Below are 14,433 nucleotides of genomic sequence, written 5' to 3'. Positions count from 1 at the left end.
GATACGGTTATATTAGTTATTAGATCATCGTTGTTAGCGATGATGAGGTTCAGCATATCTGTAATTGTCTTAGGAATTTTCCATGCCTCTAGAAAACGGGTCATTTAAGTTTAAACATCAGTGGCTTATCCAAAGGAAGATAGCCTTAGTTTATCTGTCCCACAAGATTCTGAGGCAGACGCTAGTCTATCCATCATGAGACGAGCAGGAAAACAGGTCTTAATTCCCTGGTGTGGAATTACAACACTTAAGACAATCCAAGGCATTCATATAAGAGTCCGATTTTTTGCTATGTGCAATAGCCTCAGCTAAATTCGAGTCTAATTTGAACAAGCCATTATTATTATTATATAATGATCGCTTATCATGTTTTATAATTGCCAATTATACAATATTCCGTTCAAGCCAAGCTCAACAAGGTATAATGACTCTGGCTTCTGACCAATTTGCAAAGTTATTGCAGCCTCTAATGTGACTGAAAATCACAATAGAACCCTGGGCAGTTTGTATCGAATAGGATTGTTGTGATATCCTAACATCTATAGGTTTGCAGGCCTGTCCCACATAAGACAAGTTGCAATCGTTGCAACTTATTTTGTAGACACCACCAACAAACTGTTGAGAAGAATTCTTTATCAGAATGCTTTTAAAACTACTTGAATGTTGAATCTTTTAAGGATAATCGACAGGACGGATAATTTCTCATTGTATGGGAGAACAAGCACATTCTAGATCTGAGGTGTTACCCTAGGCTCAGCTCCGTGATAAGTTTTCCTAGCTGCCAGCATTGCTGATTTCACGAACTCCTTAAAATACCGCAGTTTCATGGCAGTCAAATATTTTTTTTTTAATATCTTCATCGAGGAACTCCAGGCTGCACACTCGGTAAACTCTCAAAAACACAGTGAGAAAAACACTCCTTTTTACTCTTGTCTGTCTCAAGGTTGGAATAGTAGTAGTAGTGTATTGTGATCTTCATATGTATTGGAAGCTTAAACTTTCTATCAACCCGTTGTATTAACACATCTAAGAATTGAAGTTTAATTTCCACTTTTTTCTCTACAGTGACTTTAATAGATGAGACCAAAGCGTTACGTCTCGATAAAAATATATTCAGGGCTATATCATTTCGCCAAAGACAAAATGACATCCACATGTCTCAACTATTTAGCTTTACAGGTCAGGATATCTTTCAACAACCTAGCCCCTAAATCTCCATATACAGATTGCTCAATAGGTATTCCCTGCCTTTGAGTGTAGTATTTTCCTTCAAACTCAAATTTACAATCAACTACACACAACTTAATCATTTCAATAAAGATATTCTCATCAGAAGGCAAGGAGAACTCGTCTATTTTATTTTTCAGTAGGGAACAGGCACTCGGCTGAACAACGCTGTGTCATCAAAACTTACTAGTGTAAAATCATTAGACATGTTAATAATTTGCAATTTGTCAATGAGATCAACAATAGTTTTCATGTGGGGCTTCAGGAATGTTGCGAAGCAATGGAGTTAATATTTTTACCAACCATTTTGAAAGGGTATATGTAGCCAATCCTATGCAGCTAATAATAGGTCTCGCTGGAAAACCGGGTTTGAGGGTTTTAATTAAACTGGACATATAAGGGAGTTTCGCCGACCTCGCCGATGACTGTTTAATTCTTCATTGCGTCACAGTAAGGTTCTAAGTTATTTGTTAAACTTACTATTAACCTGGTCCAACGGGTTCTTATTAAGAGGCACGTAAGTATCCCTGTCTTCTAATAATATATTGATTTTTCCGCTATATTCTACCTTGTCCATAATAACTATCGCAGTTGCTTTGTCTCCTTTCGTAAGGTGAAGTCCAGGATCTTTCTTTAATTCATGGTATGACTTAACAAATCTTTGAGGACAATACGGTTCCACAGATCTGAGCACAGCCCCATATACCATGCCTTTGCAAATGTTGAACGTTTCAGGGGATAGGTACCCTTGTTTTTCAAGATTGCAAAAAGACTTGGCAATGTCAAAATAATTAGTGCCCCCCACTAGCAGGCGCGAAACTTAACCCGTATCCCAATACTTCTGTTGGTCCCGGGTAAGTTCAACATTTGACGGGTTAATAGCAAACTCCGGGTTAGTACGTTGGGATCAGCCACTTTATTCTATGAGATTGTTTAGTTTCCTAGCATGTAACATTTAGTTTTTTGTTTCATTATTCTCAATCCCCAATATATATAATGTAATAAATGATCTTGCTACTCGAGTGGTACCATGTTGAAGAACTTTTGTTTGATCTTTCTCACTTCAATAAGTAACATCTTTCTTTCGTGTTAAAACAGGTCAGTATTATGAGTAATTACTAACATGTGGAGTTGATCAAACGAGGTCGAAGACAGATTACCCAACCTGTTTTGTAGAAGCTATTTCGGTAATACTTGTTCACATGAGCGTGTTTGATAGGAGTGAATGGAGACAAATGGTTTTTAATACTTGACGTGCTGTTGGAGTGTGAGCAAAGTAACATTTATGAAGGGATTCAGGGAAACCGGCAGGCCGGACTTGAGTCCTGGAGATGGGAAGTACAGTGCCTGCACTCTGAAGGAGGGGTGTTAATGTTGCAGTTTAAAAACTGTAGTGTAAAGCACCCTTCTGGCAAGACAGTGATGGAGTGAATGATGGTGAAAATTTTTCTTTTTCGGGCCACCCTGCCTTGGTGGGAATCGGCCAGTGTGATAATATAATATATTGTTCACTGAGGCACTTTTGTAAAAATACTAAATTTAAAGCCACTTTATGGGCCTTAGGAAGCACAGATTTGTAAGGGAAAACAAAAGACAAAGGCAAAAGTCTAGAGTACTGGGATAAGACTTAGAAAGTGGTATTCATATTTGCAAAAATCGCCAACAAGCGAAACAAGATACAAAACAACCACGGGGGAAGTTGAATTATACCCTTAGGCCTTTCGTGTTGCAATCAACACATGTCAGGAGCTTGCAATGTTTCAGAAAAGAGGAGGCGGCCCAAGCAAATATGATCAGAGGAAGCGTCTGCACTCGAACTTGATGCTTCGGTTCCGTCTATTAAAATTCACAAAATAGAAAGAAGTGGAATCCACACTTCCATTCTTGGATGTGTTGATACACCGGGTTGATAGTAAGTTTAAGTTTGCAGTATATATGAAGGACACAAATGTGTGCTCATACAATCACTACTACTACCATGAGACAAGAGTTAAAAGGCATGCTTTCTTAATATGTTTCTAAGAGCTTAACGAGTGTGCAGCCTGGAGTTCTTTGACGAAGAAATTAAGAAAATATTGGACACTGCCATAAAACTGCTGTGTTTTAAGTAGTTCGTGGAATCGGCGTTGCTGGCAGCTGGGAAACCTTATCATAGAACTGAACCTAGAATGTGCTGACTCTCCCACACAATGAGAATTTATCTGCCCTGCCGAATGCCCTAAAAAGATTTAACATACAAGCAGTTTTTAAGAAATCACGGACTGCTAAAAACATTCTGATAAAGAATTCTCCTCAACAGTGTGTTGGTGGTGTTCACAGAATTGATTGTAATGGATGCAACTTATTTTATGTGGGACAGACCCATAAGCCTCTAGATGTCATGATATCACATCACCACTATTCATTATGAACCGCCAAGGAATCTGATGCGATTTTCAGCCATATTAGAATCTACAATAACTCGGCAAATTGGTTGGAAGCCAGAGTCATTGCCCTTGTTCAGGTTGGCTTGAAAAAAATATCGCCAATTATTAAACATGATAAGCGTTCATTGTATAATAACAGTAGCGGTTAGTTCAAATTAGACTCGATTTTAGTTGTAGCTGTTGTACATAGCCTACAATCGGATTCATTTACGAATGCCTTGGATTGTCTTAAGTGCTGTAGTTCCACACTGAGGAATGAGGGCCTGTTTTCCAACTCGTTTCATGATGGTTAAACCAGAGTTTGCCTCAGAATCATGTGGGTTATATAAACTATGGCAGTCTTCCTTTCTATACACTACAGATGTCTCTCTTTAATGAATCCCTTTTAATGGACCTGTTTTCTAGAGGTCCGGGAAATTCCTAAAACAATTGCCAAATAACTGATAATTGTCATGTTACTAATGTTATGTTCATAAGGTTATGATAACAGTATCAGTGCTTGTGTGCTGCTGCTTTCTAATCCTACAATATTCAACCTTTCTGGCTATTGGTAGGCCAGGGGGCAATACTGCTGCCAGACTCTCCTCCTCATTCGAGTAAAAACGCTTCCTCTGATCGCATTTGCTTGGACCTCCTCCTCTTTTCTGCAACATTGCAAGCTCCTGATGATGTGTTTACTGCAACACGAAAGGGCTAGAGGTCTCATTTATCTCCTTCCGTGGTTGTTTTGCATCTTGTATCTTTGCCGAATTAGCAGAATGAAATTTTGCTTTTGTTATATATCATCAGAAATCAATCAATATATATATATATATATATATATTATATATATATATATATATATATATATATATATATATATATATATATATATATATATATATATATATATATATATATATATATATATATCGTGCCGAATAGGCAGAACTTGCCATCTTGGCTTAAATAGCAACGCTCATCTTGCCATATAGGACAAGTGAAAATTTGTGTATGCAATAATTTCGCCAAAATCATTCTGAACCTAACGAAAAATATATATTTGATTGTGTTTGTTTAGTTCTAAATTATTGTCAACGTATTTAAAATATATTTAATTGGGTTAGGCTGAAATAAATTGTTCTTGTTATAATAAGGTTAGGTAAGTTTTCTAAGATTCTTTTGGTGCAAAATTAAAAATTTTTGCTTTAACATTATTGAAAAAAATATATCTTTAAACGTATAAGAGAAAATTTCAGAAAGGACTTAATTTTAAATGAGTTCTTGCTAATTGACCAGTTTTACATATTCGGCACGACATATATATATATATATATATATATATATATATATATATATATATATATATATATATATATGCAAACAATCGCAGACAGTCTAAGCTATGCAAGATAAACCTTCTTACCCCATATGGAGGGGACGGGGGATGGTGGCAGTGGTGGGTGTGACGCTGATTGCTGGCTACATTCTAAGAGAGCCAGGAGGCGACAGGCCCACTCTGCGCTATTCTGCGCTATTCCCCTCACTTCTTCAGTTGCAATATTGCATAGCTCCTGATGGCGCACTGAGAATTGTGAGAGTACTTGAAAGTGCCTTGTCTTGCATATATGATAAGATTTTCGTATTATAATCAGTGACAAACACGTAACAATATGCACTAGACATGTATCTCTCACACCTCATGTACTGTATATGCCATCTTTATATCAACAATGTATCTCTGGGGTGATAGGGGAAGTGGAATATTCAGACGGCTTCAGGAAGAAATCCAAATATTCTTCCTTGAGGCCTTTTTATCCACTTCTCCGAGGCTATCGGTCACACAGTTTACATCAGAGTCGGACCCTAATTATATATATATATATATATATATATATATATATATATATATATATATATATATATATATACCTGGAATGGGGACCCTCATCCTCAGAGAAGACAATAAACGTACCTCAGGGAAAACTCAAGGTTCTCCCCGGAGCTGTTTGAATATTTTCTTCTACCACCCCTTATATATTTTATATTCTATGTGAACATTTATTAATAAACAGAATACTTTTACAGGAAAACATAAACATGAATACAATGGTACAATGTATTAAAGATCATGAATTTCCTCCAGCTCCTCCGGAGCCAGACGCGAGCCAAGTATGCAGCATGCATTTCCCCTCTGGTTGGCTACGCTGAGGCGCTGGAACATGAAAGTGGCTGCCCTTGGGTCCCTGGTGGTGTCGATGAGCCTGGAACCCAATTCTTTAATGAAACATGTTGCATTTTTTCCCCATGATCCCAAGGTCTCTGATCTCACTGGGACAAATTGATAGTATTGGCTTATGTCCCTGTACTTGCTTATCTTGTACTCCTCCCTGTGGTCAGCTGCTCCTCCCTGTCGCCCCACACTGTGATGGATGTAGGTGTCAGCCAGCGTGGACACACAGGTATAGTCCAATGCTAAGAGCTTGCCATTCTTACAAGAATAGATGGTGATCCTGTCGGGGCAGTTTGCTGGGTTGTGGGTATTGTTGGCTGTTAGTGATCGGGGCTCCCTCTCGGCTGGGCATCCAGCTGTAGCAAGGGTTCTCTTTATGATGTCGTTGACCTCATTGTGTCTTGCATGCCAGCCCTTGGTTTTGGAACAGTTAAGACCATGTAGACCGTATTGATCTGCTTGCGCTTCGCCGCAAATACACATATATTCTGTGTGAATTGGGGCAGCAAGGCGCAGAGCCACTGCAATACGGAGGGTCTTAGGGTCGAGTCGCGTTCATATATATATATATATATATATATATATATATATATATATATATATATATATATATATATATATATATATTCATATTCTTTCAACAAACCGGCCGTATCCCACTGAGGCAGGGTGGCCCAAGAAGAAAAACAAAAGTTTCTCTTCTTAAATTTGGTAAGTTATACAGGAGAAGGGGTTACTAGCCCCTTACTCCCGGCATTTTAGTCGCCTTCTTCAACACGCATGGCTTACGAAGGAAGAATTCTGTTACACTTCCCCATGGAGATAAGAGGAAATAGACAAGAACAAGAACTAGAAAGAAGATAGCAGAAAACCCAGAGGCGTGTGTGTATATATATGCTTGTACATGTAAGTGTACTGTGACCTAAGTGTAAGTATAAGTAGCAAGACGTACCTGAAATCTTGCATGTTTATGAGACAGAAAAAAAGGGCATCAGTAATCCTACCATCATGTAATACAATTACAGGCTTCGTTTTATACTCACTTGGCAGGACGGTAGTACCTCCCTGGGCGGTTGCTGTCTACCAACCTACTACCTACAATATATATATATATATATATATATATATATATATATATATATATATATATATATATATATATATATATATATATATATATATTTAATATTTATATATGTTTGTGCATAGTACAAAAAATTGACTTTGTGAGACTTACAGATTGTTATTGATGCCCTTCTGTTAAGATAATTGCGGAATGAGGCTTGGTGAACATGTTTCCTTGCTATGTGTAGCCTTACCAGCAAAGGAATTAGTTAAGTTGTTATAAAATATATCAATGGGTAAATGATTATATTTATCAGCAAATTCTCATATTTTACAACACACAGAATCAAGTTGGTGACGGAAGCTGGTCTATATGACTACTGGATGAAGCAACTCAGTATCAACTCCACCAGATGTGAGCGACCTCCCACCAGGATCACTGTCAAAACAACTCTCTCCCTCGCTAACCTTTGGGCAAGTTAAAAAAAAATAAGACAATAAAAACCTCTTTGAAAATAAAGCCTTCCTTCAGCGATTAAATAATTTTTTAATTTACAAAAAAAAATATAAAAAATTGCTGATGAAAAATTGGACTACATTTTGTGCTGTTCTGGACAAATAATATAATGATGCAGAACGAACCGATATGTCGGTTAGTTTCACTATGAATTAGAGAAGCAGTTTCTTCAATTTAGGTTTAATATTGTATTTTTCAAAACAGCTTTGAAATCGATTTAATATTTCATATATATTCCTGTTCACACATATATATATAACCGTTCTGTCTCGTACCACAACCCTAGAAACGTTCATGGTATATCTATTTATACATCGCTCCAGGTCATAAGCCTAAGGTAAGCAGTAATGAACGATTCTCTGTAAATATAAAGAAAGATAAATGGGGAGTAGAACCGTGCTAGTTGCTAGGTATATATTGTGGACCCAGCACTGTAATAAATCAGTCAGAGAACTCTCACTAAGATGATTTTTACAATCTGCACAACTGTAACTTGTTTGTATCAGCAGCATCAACAGTGATCCTACTGTTCATCCCACGGCCAAGAAGCTTTTGTTGTTCATCTATTCTCATACACTAATAGACCACACATTAAGTGTCAGGGGCCCAAGACTGTTCAGCTTCCTCCCATCATACATAAGGGGGATTACCAATAGCCTGTTGGCGGTCTTCAAGAGGGAGTTGGACAGGTACTTCAGTCAGTACCTGACTAGTCGGGCTGTGATTCGTACGTCGGTGGCCAAGGAGCTACGGTAAAGACAAGGTGATAGTGATGTTTAGTTGGCGCTACATTGAGATGGCAGCACTCGAAACTTTGGGAGACTGACCCCAAGAATTTGTCATGCCAGGGACGGCTAACTCCAGCCTACATACAACTGTACCTATGTGACCCGTGCAAGTAGAACTCGCCAGATCAGTGAAGCAGCACTGTACATTCTTTTTCACTGTGCCTACTACTGAGACTCAGAAAATACTTCATAGTGCAGATCTGCCTGGCCTCTGATAAAATCATCAGAATATCTTACAGTTACTCAATTAAAGAAAGAGATTCCATCCCCCAGTTTCTGCACAGGGCTACTTTGCTGGAACCAGAAGTGCTGTACTTTGCGACTGGCATCATTTTCAATGAACCTTAAAGCCCTGACAGAATGTGTCCTTGGATTCATGGCACTAACCTATACTAATTTTGCCAGATGTTATAAATAAATTTGCAGCATGGCACCCAAATGTAGCCAAGAAATCTGAGGCAAAAAGGTGAGGAATGTATTCACATAACTTCCACTCGAACAGACAAAGGAACAAAATAATTCCCTCAGCAGAGGAAATAGGACAGTTGATCTCACGGACAACTCTCGTGATTTTGTATAAATAGTTCAGAAAATCCAAGAAGTTAATAACTGAGACACCTGAGCAACATTGGGAAATCTTTATTTTTTAAATATTTCGCCATCCAGTGGCTTCTTCAGTCCAAAACACAACGGTGGAAGATGAGGAGTTTTAGGTAATCAGTCCTTCAGCCTTGAGTCGGTGTGGTCAGTTCAGTGATCGACTGAGCACATTGACTTTGATGAACTGATTACCTCAAACTCCTCCTAATCTTACACAGCTCGTCTCTGATTTGGGCTGAAGAAGCTACTTGATGGCCAAACATTTATAAAGTACCTTGTCCATTTGACTAAAGAAATGGGCGGACCATTTGAGGATAAAATATGGATTCGATTGTCCTTGATACAAAGCAGATTGTAGTTCGCGGTGCAGTTGAACCTGTGTATGCTGTAAAGAGGACAGACTAGGTGCAGCTCCAAGCTTCTGCCAAAGACTTATCGTGCAGAAAAATAAGTCTATTAACGATGTAGCAACCTGCACAGCTACTGATGGAGTAGTCATTGCTACGATGAAGTGAACCGCAGTCAAAAAATTCAATGGATTTCCCGTGAATATTCATCCAGTTTTTGTGAGAATGTTACAACCTCCATCATGCTGATCTAGAAAAATTATTTTTGACACTCTCTGAAAACCAGTACATGATGGAAGTCTGGTAAAGGAATTCAGAAACGTTCAGTGGCTACAACTGCCATTTCAAGCAATTGGCAAGCTATTCAGGTTTCTGTGAGAAGCACCTTTCCAGCAGTTTAGCTTGAAAGGTGCTTGTCATCACCGATGGAGGGGCAGTCTTTAGTAAGCTACAGCTTCCAGATCTGGCCTTGTTCACTCCATGTTCTCATGATGAAGCTGATACCATGTCCCAAAGGATGCAAATCAGATGAATCCTGGCATCAAGTTTTGGTATGTGGTAGCTCATGAAATGAGGACTGAACCGGGACCTAAGACAGCACCAGCAGTGTCAGGAAAAGGCACTATTTACTCTTTTGCTGGACATGTTAAGTTAACTGTCCAGAAAGCCTGGGCTGTACTACTAGAAATGATAGTGTAAGTACTGAAGCTAGACTCAGCACCAAGCGACATACTTGAAGATATCGTACATACCCTCTACGACAGAACCAGCGCATGCACTTTGAAAAGACATAAAATATACTCCGTGAAAAAAGCTAGCGTTCATCTAAGACTACCAACGAAGTCAGCCTATCTGGGAGGCGCCATGCAACTGAACTGTCATCCCCTAACGAGCTAGGACTGGACCAAAAATCCCCCAAAGGGCGGTTCCTTGTTGCTGGTGAGGGAATCTTGATTGCCATTACTCCCCCCACAGGCGCTATATAATCCCTATGAATTTAGCGCTCCCCATGATAATAATGGGCCATGAATGAGTGGCTGTACGAGCCATAGTGGACGAAGTTACCAGTGTTATGCAAATACATAAAATTGATGTGTGAGGAGTTGTATTGGTAAGAAAAACCTTACCTAAATGCACATTTGTTTATCATATTCTTCAGGGTATATAATGCTTACAGGTAGATAAATAAGACACATGTGCAATAAAAATACCCAGTACAGTACAACAATGTTCATTTGTAAACGAAAGTGTTCACATTCTTGACTTGGTTGCAAAGTAACTTAGTGACAATTTCATAAATGTTTTCTTGAGTGTGATTTCGTAATTTTGGCTGATTGTACTTTCTTGAACAATTCTGATTTATTTACATGTACAATATTTCCTCAAGTACATTTGTACTTGAGGAAATACTGTACATGTAATATAAATCCCAGTACCAGGATGACAGTAAAGATCTGGTATTTCTTTCACAAAATGCTCAAGTACTACTTACGTTATATATTCCAGGGTATGTTTACTGTGCTGGCTGGAGGACTGATGCTCGGCCTTGTGGTCCTGGTACTCGAAGTATTCACAGCCTGTCTGCACCATACTCGAAACACCTCGTGTCTTGTTCCTCTTTCTTCATGATCTCAGGCAGCATCTACTGAAGATATTACACAACCTCTTGCGTATTTCACCAATTATGTTTCTTATTGCATATAATTACGAACACTTTGACGTTCTATGTTCTTAACGTACACACTGGAAAAAAATAACTGGAGTGGGAAAAAATCCGAGTTCTCTCGTGTATTTACACGCGGGTTAAGCACGAAAGTGTTTAAGTTACTTGTGATATTTTTAAATATTCCCAGTCACGAGTTATATAATAATTTCCTTCTTTTTCACATAATAAAATTAAAAAAACTATTAATCTTTTTTATGTGATCCTTTTAAAGAACATAATAGAAATGCGAAACTCCATTACCTTGAGAAAACTCAAAATTTCAGTGTATTGATGTTATCTTCCACCCGCATGATGTCCTCCACAAGCATGTTGTTGTCCTCAACCCGCATGTTGTTGTCCACCACCCGCATGCTGTTGCCCACCACTCGCATGTCCACCACCAACATGTTGTCCATCACCCGCATGTTGTCCACCACCCGCATGTTATTGTCCACCACCCACATGTTCTCCACTCGCATGTTGTTGTCCACCACCCCCATGTTGTTGTGTACCACCCACATGTCCACCACCCGCATGTTGTCTACCACTCGCATGTTGTCGACCACCCGCATGTTGTTGTCCACCACCGGCGTGTTGTCCACCACCCGCATGTTGTCCACCACACTCATATTGGTGTCTACCACCCGCATGTTTTCCACCACCGCATGTTGTTGTCCACCACCCACATGTTGTTGTCCACCACCCGCATGCTGTCCACCACTCTCATGTTGTCTACCACCCGCATGTTGTTGTCCACCACCCGCATGTTGTCCACCAACCGTATGTTGTCTACCACCCGTATGTTGTTGTCCACCACCCGCATGTTGTCAACCACCTGCATAATGTTGTCCACCACCTGTATGTTGTCCACCACCTGCATAATGTTGTCCACCCGCATGTTGTCCACCACCCGCATGTCCACCAGAACGTTGTCCATCACCCGCATGTCCACCACCTCCCCATGTTGTTGTCTACCACCCGCATGTTATTGCCCACCACCCGCATGTTCACCACTCGCATGTTCTCTACCACCCGCATGTTGTTCACCACCCGCATGTTGTTGTCCACCACCTGCATGTTGTCCACCACCAGCATGTTGTCGTCCACCACCCGCATGTTGTTTTCTACCACCCGCATGTTGCCCACCAACTACATGTTGTCTACCACCCGCATGTCTTCCACTCGAATGCTGTTGTCCACCACCCCCATGTTGTCAACCACCTGCATAATGTTGTCCACCACCTGTATGTTATTGTCCACCACCTGCATAATGTTGTCCATCACCTGCATGTTATCCACCACCCCCATGTTGTTGTCTACCACCTGCATGCTATTGTCCATCACCCGCATGTTATTGTCCACCACCCGCATGTTCTCCACCACTCGCATGTTGTCTACCACCCGCATGTTGTCCACCACCCGCATGTTGTTTTCCACAGCCCCCATGTTGTTGTGTACCACCCACATGTTGTTGTCCACCACCCGCATGCTGTCCATCACTCGCATGTTGTCGACCACCCGCATATTGTTGTCCACCACCCGCATGCTATTGTCCACCACCCGCATGTTGTTTTCTGCCACCCGCATGTTGTCCACGAACTGCATGCTGTCTACCACCCTCATGTTGTCTTCCACTCGCATGTTGTTGTCCACCTCCATAATGTTTTTCACCACCCGCATGTTGTTGTCCACCACCTGCATGTTGTCCACCACCCGCATGTTGTCCTCCACCCGCATGTTGTTGTTCACCTGTATGTTGTTGTCCACCACCTGCATGATGTTGTCCACCACATGCATGTTGTTGTCCACCACTCGTATATTGTCTACCACCTGCATGATGTCCACCACCCGCATGTTGTCCACCAACTACATGTTATTGTCTACCACCAGCATGTTGTTGTCTACCACCCGCATGTTGTTGTCCACCACCCGCATGTTGTTATCCACCACCTGCATGTTGTTGTTCACCACCCGCATGTTCTTATCCACCACCCGCATGTTCTTATCCACCCGCATGTTGTCTACCACCCGCATGTTGTCTACCACCCACATGTTGTTGTCTACCACCCGCATGTTCTTATCCAACAGCATGTTGTCTACCACCCGCATGTTGTTGTCTACCACCCGCATGTTGTCTACCACCCGCATGTTGTCTACCACCCGCATGTTCTTATCCACCCGCATGTTCTTATCCACCCGCATGTTGTCTACCACCCGCATGTTGTTGTCTACCACCCGCATGTTGTCCACCACTTGCATGTTGTTGTCCACTACCCGTATATTGTTGTCCACCTGCATGTTGTTTTCCACCACCCACATGTTGTTTTCCACCACCCGCATGTTGCCCTCCACTAAAATATATTTCTCCGCTCGCATGTTGTTCCACACCAGCATACTGCTGTTCTCCACCAGCATATTGTTGTTCTCCACCAGCATATTACTCTTCTCCACCAGCATATTGTTGTTCTCCACCGGCATATTACTCTTCTCCACCAGCATATTGTTGTTCTCCACCAGCATATTGCTGTTCTCCACCAGCATATTGCTGTTCTCCACCAGCATATTGCTGTTCTCCACCAGCATATTGCTGTTCTCCACCAGCATATTACTCTTCTCCACCAGCATATTGCTGTTCTCCACCAGCATATTGCTGTTCTCCACCAGCATATTGCTGTTCTCCACCAGCATATTGCTGTTCTCCACCAGCATATTGCTGTTCTCCACCAGCATATTGCTGTTCTCCACCATCATATTGCTGTTCTCCACCAGCATATTGCTGTTCTCCACCAACATATTGCTGTTCTCCATCAGCATATTGCTATTCTCCACCAGCATATTGCTGTTCTCCACCAGCATATTGCTGTTCTCCACCAACATATTGCTGTTCTCCACCAGCATATTGCTGTTCTCCACCAGCATATTGCTGTTCTCCACCAGCATATTGCTGTTCTCCACCAGCATATTGCTGTTCTCCATCAGCATATTGCTATTCTCCACCAGCATATTACTCTTCTCCACCAGCATATTGCTGTTCTCCACCAGCATATTACTCTTCTCCACCAGCATATTGCTGTTCTCCACCAGCATATTGTTGTTCTCCACCAGCATATTGCTGTTCTCAACCAGCATATTACTCTTCTCCACCAGCATATTGCTGTTCTCCACCAACATATTGCTGTTCCCCATCAGCATATTGCTATTCTCCACCAGCATATTGCTGTTCTCCACCAGCATATTGTTGTTCTCCACCAGCATATTGCTGTTCTCCACCAGCATATTGCTGTTCTCCACCAACATATTGCTGTTCTCCACCAGCATATTGCTGTTCTCCACCAGCATATTACTCTTCTCCACCAGCATATTGCTGTTCTCCACCAGCATATTACTCTTCTCCACCAGCATATTGCTGTTCTCCACAGCATATTGCTGTTCTCCACCAGCATATTGCTGTTCTCCACCAACATGTTGCTGTTCTCCATCAGCATATTGCTGTTCTCCATCAGCATATTGCTGTTCTCCATCAGCATATTGCTGTTCTCCATCAGC

General features: G+C 40.9%; 1 protein-coding gene across 1 annotated transcript in view; it reads left to right on the top strand.

The window, feature by feature from the left end:
- The window catches only part of LOC128696577 (probable glutamate receptor), a 136,030-nt gene extending 125,093 nt beyond the window's left edge, over nucleotides 1-10,937 (top strand). The window contains exons 13-14 of the mRNA XM_070094761.1: nucleotides 7,275-7,404; nucleotides 10,689-10,937. Of these exons, the coding sequence (XP_069950862.1) occupies nucleotides 7,275-7,404; nucleotides 10,689-10,811 (253 nt within the window). The 3' untranslated portion in view covers nucleotides 10,812-10,937. The remainder of the gene's footprint in view (nucleotides 1-7,274; nucleotides 7,405-10,688) is intronic.
- The last annotated feature ends 3,496 nt before the right edge of the window (nucleotides 10,938-14,433 follow it).

This window comes from Cherax quadricarinatus, chromosome 47 (assembly GCF_038502225.1).
Source record: "Cherax quadricarinatus isolate ZL_2023a chromosome 47, ASM3850222v1, whole genome shotgun sequence".
Taxonomy (NCBI): domain Eukaryota; kingdom Metazoa; phylum Arthropoda; class Malacostraca; order Decapoda; family Parastacidae; genus Cherax; species Cherax quadricarinatus.
This window is presented reverse-complemented; position numbering and strand designations above follow the sequence as displayed.